We start from the raw sequence: 13,611 nt of genomic DNA, 5'->3' as shown, positions 1-13,611 counted from the left end.
TACATCTATACTTAAGATTAATAAACAATATTAACAGTATTAAAATATTGTTCATTTTAACAATATTTTAATATTTTTGAATTTATAAGATTTTTATTATTTTTATATTTTTCTTATTGTTAATATTGTTCATGTTGTTCATATTAAAAATGTTATAAATGTTTTTTATTTTTTTAAATTTTTGGCATTTTTAGTATTGTCCATAATTTAAATTTTGTTAATATTGTAATATTTTAAATATTATTTTTAGTAATCTTAATATTTTGTATTTTAGTATTGTGGGCATTTTTATGTTGTTAATTTTGCTAACATTTTTAACCTTTTCAGTATTTTAAATATTTTTTAATCTTTTTAATTTTCTGCATTTTTGTGTTTTTAACGGTTTTGATACCTTTAATTTTATATTTTGCATTCTTATGTTTTTGATATTTCCCATACTCTAAAAATGTTAAATTTTAATTAATTCCAAACTGAAGTATTAACTCCTGTGCTAAATTCCAAGCTGAAGTATTAAATTCCATACTAAATTCCATGCTGAAGTATTAAATTCCAAATTGAAGTATTAAATTCCGAGCGGAAGTATTAAATTTTGCGATAAATTTCGCGCTGAAGTATTAAATTCCAAACGGAGGTATGAAAGTCAGCGCTAAATTCTGTGTTAAAATATTAAAGTTGGTGCTCAAGTATTAAATCCTGTGCTGGAGTTTTAAATTCTAAGCTAAAGTATGAAAGTCTGTTCTAAAGTATTCAATTCTGTGCTAAAATATGAAATTCGGAGTGAAAGTATTAAATTCCGTGCTTGAGTATTAAATTCCGTGCTCAAGTATTAAAGTCGGTGTTAAAGTATTAAAATTATTGCTAAAGTATTGAAACCTGGGCCAAAGGCCATCCTAAAATCTTGAATTTCATACTAAAGTATCAAATCCCATCCTGAAGTGATAAATTCGGTGTTAAATTCTGGGCTAAAGTATTAAACCATGTTAAGGTATTAAATTTGGAGCGAAAGTATTAAATTCTGTGCTCGAGTATTAAATTCCACACTCAAGGAATAAAGTCAGTGCTAAAGTATTAAAATTATTGCTAAAGTATTGAAATCTGGGCCAAAGGCCGTTCCAAAGTCTTGAATTCCATACTAAAGTATCAAATTCAATCCTTAAGTAATAAATTTGGTGCTAAACTCTGTGTTAAAGTATTAAACTATTAATTTCTGAGCTAAAGTATTAAATTCCGTGCTCGAGTATTAAATTCTGCGCTTAAGTATTAAAGTCAGTGCTAAAGTATTAAAATTATTGCTAAAGCATTGAAATCTGGGCCAAAGGCCGTCCTAAAATCTTGAATTTCATACTGAAGTATCAAATTCCATCCTTAAGTAATAAATTCAGTGCTAAATTCTGGGCTAAAGTATTAAACTTTGGGCTAAGGTATTAAACTTTGGGCTAAAGTATTAAATTCTGGGCTAAGGTATTAATTTCTGAGCTAAAGTATTAAATTCCGTGCTCGAGTATTAAATTCCACACTCAAGGAATAAAGTCGGTGCTAAAGTATTAAAATTATTGGTAAAGTATTGAAATCTGGGCTAAAGGCTGTCCTAAAATCTTGAATTCCATACTAAAGTATCAAATCCCATCCTGAAGTGATAAATTCGGTGTTAAATTCTGTGTTAAAGTGTTAAACTCTGGGCTAAAGTAATAAACTCTGGGCTAAGGTATTAATTTCTGAGCTAAAGTATTAAATTCCGCGCTCGAGTATTAAATTCCGTGCTCGAGTATTAAATTCCGTGCTCAAGTATTAAAGTCGGTGCTCAAGTCTTGAAATGTGCGCTGAGGTCCGGACTATTAATTTGTTATTATCCATATTATGGTAACTTCTCCAAACGAGAAAACATTCCTTTCGTGCTTCTCCTTAATTAAAATTACCAAAGCAACCAAACGTAGGTGTTTCTCCTTAATTATAATTACAAAACCAACCAGTCTTTGATGGTTCTCCTTAATTACAATTAACAAACCAACCAACCTTTGGTGTTTCTCTTTAATTATAATTATGAAACCGACCCATCTTTGATGGTTCTCCTTAATTATAATCACCAAATGAATCAACCTTTGCTGCTTCTCCTTAATTACAATTTCCAAACCAACCCAATCTTTGGTGGTTCTCCTTAATTATAATTACCAAATGATCCAACCTTTGGTGCTTCTCCTTAATTACAATTACTGAACCAACCAATCCTTGGTGTTTCTCCTTAATTACAATGATGAAACCAACCAATCTTTGATGGTTCTTCTTAATTGTAATTACCAAATGAACCAACCTTTGGTGTGTCTCCTTAATTTCAATTACCAAACCAACCAATCTTTGGTGCTTCTCCTTAATTACAGTGATGGAACCAACCAATCCTAGGTGCTTCTCCTTAATTACAATTACCGAACCAACCAGTCTTTGATGGTTCTCCTTAATTACAATTAACAAACCAACCAATCTTTGGTGTTTCTCCTTAATTATGATTATGAAACCGACCCAACTTTGATGGTTCTCCTTAATTATAATCACCAAATGAATCAACCTTTGCTGCTTCTCCTTAATTACAATTTCCAAACCAACCCAATCTTTGGTAGTTCTCCTTAATTATAATTACCAAATGATCCAACCTTTGGTGCTTCTCCTTAATTACAATTACTGAACCAACCAATCTTTGGTGTTTCTCCTTAATTACAATGATGAAACCAACCAACCTTTGGTGCTTCTCCTTAATTATAATTACCGAACCAACCAATCCTTGGTGCTTCTCCTTAATTACAATTACCGAACCAACCAGTCTTTGATGGTTCTCCTTAATTACAATTAACAAACCAACCAATCTTTGGTGTTTCTCCTTAATTATGATTACGAAACAGACCCATCTTTGATGGTCCTCCTTAATTATAATTAGCAAATGAACCAACCTTTGGTGTTTCTCCTTAATTTCAATTACCGAACCAACCCATCTTTGATGGTTCTCCTTAATTATAATTACAAAACCGACCAACCTTTGGTGTTTCTCTTAATTACAATTACTGAACCAACCAATCTTTGATGGTTCTCCTTAATTATAATTACCAAATGAACCAACCTTTGGTCCTTCTCCTTAATTACAATGATGAAACCGACCAATCTTTGATGGTTCTCCTTAATTATAATGACCAAATGAACCAACCTTTGGTGTTTCTCCTTAATTTCAATTACCAAATGAACCAACCTTTGGTGTGTCTCCTTAATTTCAATTACCAAACCAACCCATTTTTGGTCGTTCTCCTTAATTATAATTACGAAACCACCCAATCTTTGATGGTTCTCCTTAATTATGACCAAATGAACCAACCTTTGGTCCTTCTCCTTAATTACAATGATGAAACCGACCAATCTTTGATGGTTCTCCTTAATTATAATGACCAAATGAACCAACCTTTGGTGTGTCTCCTTAATTTCAATTACCGAACCAACCCATTTTTGGTCGTTCTCCTTAATTATAATTACGAAACCACCCAATCTTTGGTGTTTCTCCTTAATTTCAATTACCAAATGAACCAACCTTTGGTGTTTCTCCTCAATTTCAATTACCAAATGAACCAACCTTTGGTGTGTCTCCTTAATTTCAATTACCAAACCAACCCATTTTTGGTCGTTCTCCTTAATTATAATTACGAAACCACCCAATCTCTGGTCCTTCTCCTTAATTACAATAACGAACCCCCCCGATCTTTGGTGTTTCTCCCGAATGACGAGCGCCCCGTTCGTTCCCCGCGCAGGTGATCCGCACCGACACCTTCAAGCACCTGCGCCACCTGGAGATCCTCCAGCTCAGCCGCAACCTGGTGCGCAAGGTGGAGGTGGGCGCCTTCAACGGGCTGCCCAACCTCAACACGCTGGAGCTCTTCGACAACCGCCTGACCACGGTGCCCACGCAGGCCTTCGAGTACCTGTCCAAGCTGCGCGAGCTGTGGCTGAGGAACAACCCCATCGAGAGCATCCCCAGCTACGCCTTCAACCGCGTGCCCTCGCTGCGCCGCCTCGACCTGGGCGAGCTCAAGCGCCTCGAGTACATCTCGGAGGCCGCCTTCGAGGGCTTGGTCAACCTGCGCTACCTCAACCTGGGCATGTGCAACCTCAAGGAGATCCCCAACCTGACGGCGCTGGTGAGGCTGGAGGAGCTGGAGCTGTCGGGGAACCGCCTGGGCCGGGTGCGGCCGGGCTCCTTCCAGGGGCTGGGCAGCCTGAGGAAGCTGTGGCTGATGCACGCGCGGGTGGCGGCGGTGGAGCGCAACGCCTTCGACGACCTGAAGGCGCTGGAGGAGCTGAACCTGGCGCACAACGACCTGGCCTCGCTGCCGCACGACCTGTTTGCGCCGCTGCACCGGCTGGAGCGCGTGCACCTGCACCACAACCCCTGGCGCTGCGACTGCGACGTGCTGTGGCTCAGCTGGTGGCTGCGCGAGACCGTGCCCAGCAACACCAGCTGCTGCGCCCGCTGCCACGCGCCGCCGGCGCTGCGCGGCCGCTACCTGGGCGAGCTGGAGCCCGGCCACTTCACCTGCTACGCGCCGGTCATCGTGGAGCCGCCGGCCGACCTCAACGTCACCGAGGGCATGGCGGCCGAGCTCAAGTGCCGCACGGGCACGGCCATGACGTCGGTCAACTGGCTGACGCCCAACGGGACGCTGATGACGCACGGCTCGTACCGCGTGCGCATCTCGGTGCTGCACGACGGCACGCTCAACTTCACCAACGTCACCGTGCAGGACACCGGCCAGTACACCTGCATGGTCACCAACGCCGCCGGCAACACCACGGCCACCGCCACGCTCAACGTCTCGGCCGCCGACGCCGCGGCCGCCGCCGCCGCCGCCGCCGCCGCCGCCGCCACCGGGTACACCTACTTCACCACCGTCACCGTGGAGACCACCGAGGGCGCCGGCGGCGACGACCAAGCCCCCCAGACCCCCGCCGCGCCCACGGCGGCCGGCTGGGAACCGGCCGGCGCCTCCACGGCCGCCCCGGCCACGCGCGCCACCGGCAAACCCTTCACCGTGCCCATCACGGCGGCGGCGGCCGGCGCGGCGGCCGGCGGAGGCCTCCAGGATCTGGACGACGTCTTGAAGACCACCAAGATCATCATCGGCTGCTTCGTGGCCATCACCTTCATGGCCGCCGTCATGCTGGTGGCCTTCTACAAGCTCCGCAAGCAGCACCAGCGCCACAAGCACCGCGGCGGCCCCGCCCGCGCCGTGGAGATCGTCAACGTCGAGGACGAGCTGGCCGGGGGTCCCGCCGGCGGCCCCGGCGGCGCCGGCGCGGGTGGTGGGGACAACCGGCTGGCGCTGCCGGCCTTGGAGAGGGAGCACCTGGACAGGTACGCGGCGCTGGCCGCGCACTACGGCGGGCCGGCGGCGGCGCTGGGCTGCGGGAAGACGCCGCTGCTCAACTCGGTGCACGAGCCGCTGCTCTTCAAGAGCCCCTCCAAGGAGAACGTGCAGGAGACGCAGATCTGAGGATCTGAAGGGGGGGTTTTATTTTTTTTTTTTTTTTTTTTGGGGGGGGGCATGGAACTCGCCCCGAAAATCCGCCCGGAAAGGAAGAAAAAAAACAAACAAAAATTGAGATTTTTTTTTTGGGGGGAGAGGAGGAGGAGAAACGCGGGGGAGACTCAAAGGGGTTTGCGGTGGAGGTGGAGAAATGGGGGAGAGACTTGGGGAGGTGTGGGGAGAAAGCGTTTAAAAATGGGGAGGAAAAATCCCTAAAAATGGGGGCGGAAAATCCCTAAAAATGAGGAGGAAAATCCCTAAAAATGAGGAGGAAAATCCCTAAAAATGAGGAGGAAAATCCCTAAAAATGAGGAGGAAAAATCCCTATAAATGGGGGGAAAATCCCTAAAAATGAGGAGGAAAATCCCCTAAAAAATGTGGGGGAGACTCCTAAAAATGGGGAGGAAAAATCCCTAAAAATGGGGGGGAAATTCCTAAAAATGGGGAGGAAAAGTCCCTAAAAATGGGGAGGAAAAATCCCTAAAAATGGGGAGGAAAATCCCCTAAAAAATGCCGGGGGGAGACTCCTAAAAATGAGGAGGAAAAATCCCTAAAAATGGGGAGGAAAAATCCCTAAAAATGAGGAGGAAAATCCCTAAAAATGAGGAAGAAAATCCCTAAAAATGAGGAGGAAAAATCCCTATAAATGGGGGGAAAATCCCTAAAAATGAGGAGGAAAATCCCCTAAAAAATGTGGGGGAGACTCCTAAAAATAGGGAGGAAAAATCCCTAAAAATGGGGAGGAAAAGTCCCTAAAAATGGGGAGGAAAAATCCATCTAAATGGGGAGGGAAAATCCCTAAAAATGAGGAAGAAAAATCCTTAAAAGTGAGGAGGAAAATCCCTAAAAATGGGGAGGAAAATCCCCTAAAAAATGTGGGGGAGACTCCTAAAAATGGGGGAAATTCCTAAAAATGGGAGGGGGGAGACTGTGAAAAAATGGAGGAAACTCCTAAAAAATATTGGGGGAAAATCCTCTAAAAATTGTGGGGTGAACTCCTAAAAAAATCAGTGGGAGAATCTCCTGAAAAATGTGGATAAAATGCTAAAAAATGGGGGAAAAATTCTTTAAAAAATGTGGGGGGGAGACTCGTAAAGAATTGGAGGAAATTCCTAAATAATGTGGAGGAAAATCGCCCCAAAAAATCTGAGGGAGACTCCAAAAAAAAGTGGGGGAAAATCCCCCCAAAATGGGGAAAAAAACTACTAAAAAATTGTGGGAAATTCCTAAAAAAAAACTGTGGGGGAAAATCCCCAAAAAAAGAGGGGGGAGAGTCCTGAAAATTTAGAGGAAAGTCCCTAAAAAATGTGGGAAACTCTCCCGAAAAAAATGGGAAATATTCAGAAAAAAATGTGGGAAAAAATTCCTGGAAAAGAGGAGGAAAAATCCCAAAAATGTGGAGGAAAACCCCCAAAAAAATGCGGGGAAAATGGGTGGGAAAATTATGGAGAAAACCTTAAAAAATATCAGAGGAACCCTAAAAAATTGGGGGAAAATCCCCCAAAACTGTAGAGAAAAATCCCCCCCAAAATTGTGGAGGAAACACTAAAAAATAGGGTGGGGAAACCCCCCAAAATTTTGGGGAACCCCCCAAAAAATGTGAAGGAAATCCCCCCAAAAAATGGGAAAACCCGCCCAAAAAATCGGGAAAACCCTAAAAAATTAGGTGGGAACCCTAAAAAATGTGGTGGAAACCCCCCAAAAAAAATTAGGAAACCCCAAAAAAATTTAGGGGACCCCCCCCCGGACTGCAGACGTGGAGGAAACCCCCCAAAAATTGGGGACCCCCCTTTTTAATCAGTGTTGGATGGGCTGAAAAACCCCAAAAAATTAGGGGGAACCCCCCCAAAAAATGGGGGAACCCCACAAAAATTAGGGAGGACCCCCCCGAAAATCATCGAACTTTGGACTTGGAGATGAAGACCCCCAAAAATGTGGGGAACCCCCCAAAAATGGGGGTGGGACCCCCCCAAAACCATGGACCTGGAGCTGACCCCACCCCAAAAAAAAAAAAATTGGGGGTGCGGGACCCCCCGAACTTTGGAACTGTTGCTGAACCCCCCAAAAAATTTGGGGTGCGGGACCCCCCCTCACCTGCGGAGCTGAAGAGGAGCCCCCCAAAAATGGGGGGGGGGTGCGACCTCCCCCCCCCCAAAAACCACGGACTTGGAGCTGAACCCCCCCCCAAAAAAAATTTGGGGTGCGGGACCCCCCCCCACCTGCGGACTCGGAGTTGACCCCCCCAAAAATAGGGGGGGAACGTGGGGACCCCCCCAAAATAAGATGGGACCCCCCCCCCAAAATTTTCGTTCGGGACACCCCCTCCCCCCCCAAAATTAAAATTTTCAGCCCCCCAAAAATTGGGGGTTTGGGGCCCCCCCCCAAAAGAAGATAAATGGGGGGGAACCCCCCGAAATGAGGGGAAACCCCCCAAAAAAATGGGGGGCGGGGACCCCCCCAAACCCTCCCCCCCATTCAAGAAACGCCCCCAGCCCCAAAAATTGGCCCCAAAAACCCCAAATTGAGCCCCGAACTCCCCCAAAATTGGACCCCAAAACCCCAAATTTGACCCCAAAAATGGGGGGGGGGGGACCCCCAAAATTGGGGGTGGGGGAGGGGAGGCGAAGTGCAAAGGGGGGGGGAGGGGTGGGGGAGGGGAGGGTGGGGGAGGGGCCGGGGGGGGATTTTTTAATTCGCCGCGGCCGAAAAAGAAAAAAGCGAAACTTTCCTACTTTAATAAAAACCCCGCGGCTGTTTCCAGCGGCGCCGGCCGGGGCTGGGGGGTTTGGGGGGTTTGGGGGGGTTTGGGGGGGATTTTGGGGGGTCTGGGGGGATTTGGGATGGGGTTTGGGGGTTTGGGGTGGGATTTGGGGGATTTGGGGAGGGATTTTGGGGGTTTGGGGGGGATTTGGGGGGGATTTGGGGGGTTTGGGGCAGAATTTTGGTGGGTTTGGGGGGGATTTGGGGTGGGGTTTGGGGGTTTGGGGTGGGGTTTGGGAGGGTTGGGGGGGTTTGGGGCGAGATTTGGGGGATTTGGGGGGGATTTTGGGGGTTTGGGGGGATTTGGGGGGGATTTTGGGGGGTTTGGGGGGGTTTGGGGGGTTTGGGGAAGGGTTTGGGGGGGATTTTGGGGGGTCTGGGGGGGGTTGGGGTGGGTTCAGGGGTGTTTGGGGTGGGATTTGGGGGGTTTGGGGGATTTGTGGGGTTTGGGGGGTTTGGGGGGGATTTTGGGGGGTTTGGGAAGGGTTTGAGGGGTTTCAGGGGGGTTTGGGGGTTGGGTTTTGGGGGGTTTGGGGGATTTGGGGGGTTTGGGGGGTTTGGGGTGAGATTTGGGGGATTTGGGGTGGAATTTGGGGGGTTTGGGAGGTTTTGGGTGGGATTTGGGGGAATTGGGGTGGGGTTTGGGGGGGATTTGGGTGGGTTTGGGGGGTTTGGTGGTTTGGGGTTGTTTTAGGGCGATTTAGGGGGGGATTTGGGGGGATTGGGGTGGTTTTAGGGGGATGGGGGGGGAATTGGGGTGGGATTTGGGGGATTTCGGGTGGGATTTTGGGGGCTTTGGGTGGGATTTTGGGGGGTTTGGGGTGGAATTTGGGGGGTTTGGGAGGTTTTGGGTGGGATTTGGGGGGTTTGGGGTGGGATTGAGGGGGGGTTTAGGGGGGTTTTAGGGAGGTTTGGGGTGGGATTTGGGTGGTTTTGGGGTGGGATTTGGGGGTTTGGTGCGGGTTTTGGGGGGGTTTGGGGTTGATTTTTGGGTGGTTTTGGGGTGGTTTTGGGAGGTTTAGGGTGGGTTTTGGGGTGGTTTGGGGTTGGTTTTGGGGGGGTTGGGGTTGGTTTGGATGTTTTTGGGTGGGTTTTGGGTAATTTTGGGTGATTTTGGATGGTTTGGGGTGGTTTTGGGAGATTTTGGATGGTTTTGGGTGGATTTGGGGTGGTTTTGGGATGGTTTAAGGGTCGTTTAGATTTGATTTGGGTTGCTGTGGGATTTTTTGGGTGGTTTTAGGGTGGTTTGGTCAGGTTTGGGGTTGGTTTTGGGTGGTTTTGGGTCGGTTTTCGATTTTTAGGGTTGGATTTGGGTGGTTTGGGGTCATTTGGTTTGGTTTTTGGGTGCTTTTGGGTGGTTTTGGGGTTGGTTTTGGGTGATTTTGGGTGTTTTTAAGGTGGTTTGGCTGGGTTTGAGTAATTTTGGGTGACTGGATGCTTTGGGGTGGGTTTTGGTTAATTTTGGGTGATTTTGGGTTGGTTTTGGGTGATTTTGGATGGTTTTGCGTCGGTTTTGGGTCTTTTTGGGTGGTTTTAGGTGGGTTTTGAGTATTTTGGGTGGTTTTGCGTGGGTTTTGGGTCATTTTGGGTGATTTTGGGTTGCTTTTGGGGGTTTTTAGGGTGGTTTAGACTGGTTTAGGTTGGTTTTGGGTGGGTTTTACGTGTTTTAAGGGTGGTTTTGGGTCATTTTGGGTGATTTTAAAGTGGTTTGGGGCATTTTTAGGGTGGTTTGCGTTGGGCTTGAGTGGTTTTAACATGGTTTGGTTGGATTTTGGATATTTTTTTTGGTGGGTTTTGGGTGGTTTGGGGTGTTTTAGCGTGGTTTTGGGTGTGTTCGGGTGTTTTTAGGGTGTTTTTGGGTGATTTTGGAGCATTTCAGGTGTGGGATTGGGGTGGTACCGGAGCTGATTTGGGGCTGGGAGGGTCAGAGGGGTTGGGATGATTTTGGGATGGTTTTTGGGGTGTTTTGGCGATTTTGGGGTGATTTTTGGGTGTGAATAACCCTGGACTTGGATTCCATTGACGTGGTCAAGAACACTCCAAAAATGCCCCCAAACCACCCCAAAAATACCCCAAAACCACCTCAAAAAATACGCCCAAATCACCTCCAAAAATACTCCAAAAGACTCCGAAACCCACACCAAAAATATGCCCAGAATTACCCCCAAAATGCCAAAAACCACACCAGAAGATACTCCAAAAACGACACCAAAAATACCCCAAATTACCCCCAAAATTCCCCTCAAAATGCCCCAAAATGCTGCCCAAAAAACCCTTCACCCCTCACCAAAACGACCCCAAAAATACCCTAAAAATACCCCCCAAAATGCAAAAAAAACCCCAAAACAATCCCAAATTACCCCCCAAAAAATCCCCAAAAGCCACACCTAAAATATCCCAAAATTACACCAAAAACCTCATTAGAACTACACCAAATTACCCTCAAAATACCCCCAAAAAACCCTAAAAATTATCAGAACCCCAAAAACCGCCCCCAAAAATGCCCCCAAAAGTCCTAAAAATGCCCCAAAACTACAAAATTCCCCAAAATCCCCCAAACTTACCCCAAAATATCCTAAAATCGCCCCTAAAATACCCCAAAATTCTCTCGAATAACCTAAAAAATCTCCAAAACTCCTCAAAAGCCACCCAAAATACCCCAGAAATATCCCAAAAGGCCCCAAAACCACGAGAGTCCGCCCAAATTCTCAAAAAAAAACCCCAAAATCCGCTTTAAAAACCCCCAAAACGCCCTAAAAACACCTCCAAAACCACCTAAAAAACCTCAAATCAGCAAAACAATCTAAAATAGCCCCAAAATATCCTAAAATTTCCCCTAAAACAGACCAAAATCGCCCCAAAACCACCTAAAATAACCCAAACCACCAAAATTCCCCCAAATATCCCAAACCCACCCCAAAATATCCCAAAATCGCCCCTAAAAACACCCCAACATCAAAAAAAATTACCCAAAAAAATCCCCCAAAACCACCCCGAAACACACCAAAAATACCCCAAAAGCGCCAGAATCCCTCGTGATTAAAAAAAAAATAAATAAACAACCAAAAATGCCTCAAAATCCGCTAAAAGAAAACCCCAAAAATGCCCCAAAATCCCCCAAAAAAACCCCAAAACCCCGCCAGGTCCCGGGGGGGGGGGACTCCCCTCCCTCCGCTGTTCCCGTTGCCATGGGAACAGCGCGGGGGGAGGGGACTGGGACGGCGGCGTTGCCATGGCGACAGCAGCGCGTGGGGAGGGGGCGCAGCCATGGGAACAGCGGGCGGTGAGGTTTCCATGGTAACGGGACCCGCGGCGCGGAGGGAGGGGCGCCTCGGGGGAATGGCGGTTGCCATGGCAACGGGAACAGCGGCGGGAGCGGGAATCGCGGCCCCCTCCGGGAAAATGGGAATGGGGAGGGGGAAGGACCCCAAAAATGGGGACCCCCCCCCAAAATTTGGGCTCCCAAAGCTGTCACCTACCAAAAAGGGACCCCGCCCTCCAAAATCTGGGGGTCCCATGGGTGTGACCCCCTCCAAAAAAAGGGACCCCGCCAAAAAATTCGGGGTGCTAAGGGTGTGACCCCTCCAATAAAGGGACCCATCCCCAAAATTTGGCGTCCCTAAGATGGGACCCCCCCCAAAAATGGACCCCCCCAACATTTGGGGTCCCAAAGGTGTGACCCCCCAAAGAAGTGACCCCCCAAAAAATTTGGGGTTCTCAAGGGTGTGACCCCCCCAAAAAAAGTTACACCCCCAAAATTTGGGGTCCTAAGGGTGCGACCCCCCCCAAAAGAGGGATCTCCCCCAAATTTGGGACCCTCCCCCATTAAAGAGACCCAAGGGAGCGACGCCCCTCAAAAAAAGGACCCTCCCCAAATTTGGGGTCCCAAAAGTGCGACCCCTCCCCCAAAAATGGAGCCTTCCAAAATTTGGGGATCCCCACCCAAAAATGGGGTCCCAAAGGCGCGATTCCCCCAAATAGAAATGGAATCGCCCTAGATTTGGGGACCCCCCCCCAAAATTTGAGGGTCCAAAAGGTGCGACCCCCCTCAAAATAAAAATGGAATTGCCAAAAATTTGAGGACCCCTCCCCAAAAATGGGGTCCCCAAATGCGCAACCCCTCACAAAAACAAAATGGAATCATCCAAAATTTAGTGCCCCCTCCCAAAATAAAAATGGAATCGCCCCAAAATTAAAATGGAATTGCCCCAAATTTGGGTACTCCACCCAAAACTTAGGATATCAAATGCGCAACTCCCCCCAAAATTAAAAATGGAATCGCCCAAGATTTGGCAGTCCCCCAATATTTGGGGGCCCTAAAGTAGCGACCCCCCAAAATAAAAATGGAATCGCCCAAAATTTGGGGACCCCCCCGCCCCCAAAAAATAGGATCCCAAATGCGCAACTCCCCCCAAAAGAAAAATGGAACCGCCCAAAATTAGGCAACCCCCCCAAAAATTTGGGGTCCCAAAGTTGCGACCCCTCCAAAAAATAAAAATGGAATCGCCCAAAAATTGGGGGCCCCTCCCCCAAATTTGGGGGTCTCAACGGTGCGACGCCCCCCAAAACAAAAATGGAACCTGCCAAAAATTAAGGACCCCCAAAAAATTTGACCTACAAGGGTGCGACCCCCCCGAAAAAAATGGACTCGCCAGGCCCCGCCCTCATTTTCTCAAGCCCCGCCTCTTTTAGTAAACCCCGCCCTCATTTTCCCCAAGCCCCGCCCCCTTTTTCCAGGCCACGCCCTCGTTTTATCAAGCCCCGCCCCTTTTCCTAAGCCCCGCCCTTTTCTTAAGCCCCGCCCCTTTTCCCCAGGCCCCGCCCCCAGGCGGGGGGGGCGGGGGGGGCAAAGGGCGCGCGGCAGGAGGGGGAGGGGAGCGACCGCTAATTAGTGAGTTGGGGTTAATTAGGGCGGGAATTAGCGGGGGCCGGGGGGTGGTTAAGGGGGTTTGGGAGGGTAATTAAGGGGGGAGGGGTTAATTAGGGGGGTTTGGACGTTAATTAGGGGGGATTGGGGGTTAATTAAGAGGATTTGGGGGTTAATTAGGGGGGATTGGGGGTTAATTAAGGGGGGTTGGGGATGGCAAAGGGGGTTTGGGGGGTAATTAAGGGAGGCGGGGTTAATTGGGGGGGATTGGGGGTTAATTAGTGGGGATTGGGGGTTAATTAAGGGGGGTTGGGGATGGCAAAGGGGGTTTGGGGGGTAATTAAGGGGGGCGGGGTTAATTAGAGGGGATTGTGGGATAAATAGGGGGGATTGGGAGATAATTAAGGCAGGTTTAGGGTTAATCAAGGG

At 47.9% G+C, this 13,611-nt stretch overlaps 1 protein-coding gene across 1 annotated transcript in view; it reads left to right on the top strand.

Annotated features, from left to right (window-relative positions):
- The window catches only part of LRRC4B (leucine rich repeat containing 4B), a 7,696-nt gene extending 872 nt beyond the window's left edge, over positions 1 to 6,824 (top strand). Inside the window, exon 2 of the mRNA XM_077789821.1 lies at positions 3,760 to 6,824. Within this exon, the coding sequence (XP_077645947.1) occupies positions 3,760 to 5,522 (1,763 nt within the window). The 3' untranslated portion in view covers positions 5,523 to 6,824. The remainder of the gene's footprint in view (positions 1 to 3,759) is intronic.
- Positions 6,825 to 13,611: the final 6,787 nt, after the last annotated feature.

Source organism: Lonchura striata, chromosome 38 (assembly GCF_046129695.1).
Source record: "Lonchura striata isolate bLonStr1 chromosome 38, bLonStr1.mat, whole genome shotgun sequence".
In the NCBI taxonomy this organism is placed as follows: Eukaryota; Metazoa; Chordata; class Aves; order Passeriformes; family Estrildidae; genus Lonchura; species Lonchura striata.
This window is presented reverse-complemented; position numbering and strand designations above follow the sequence as displayed.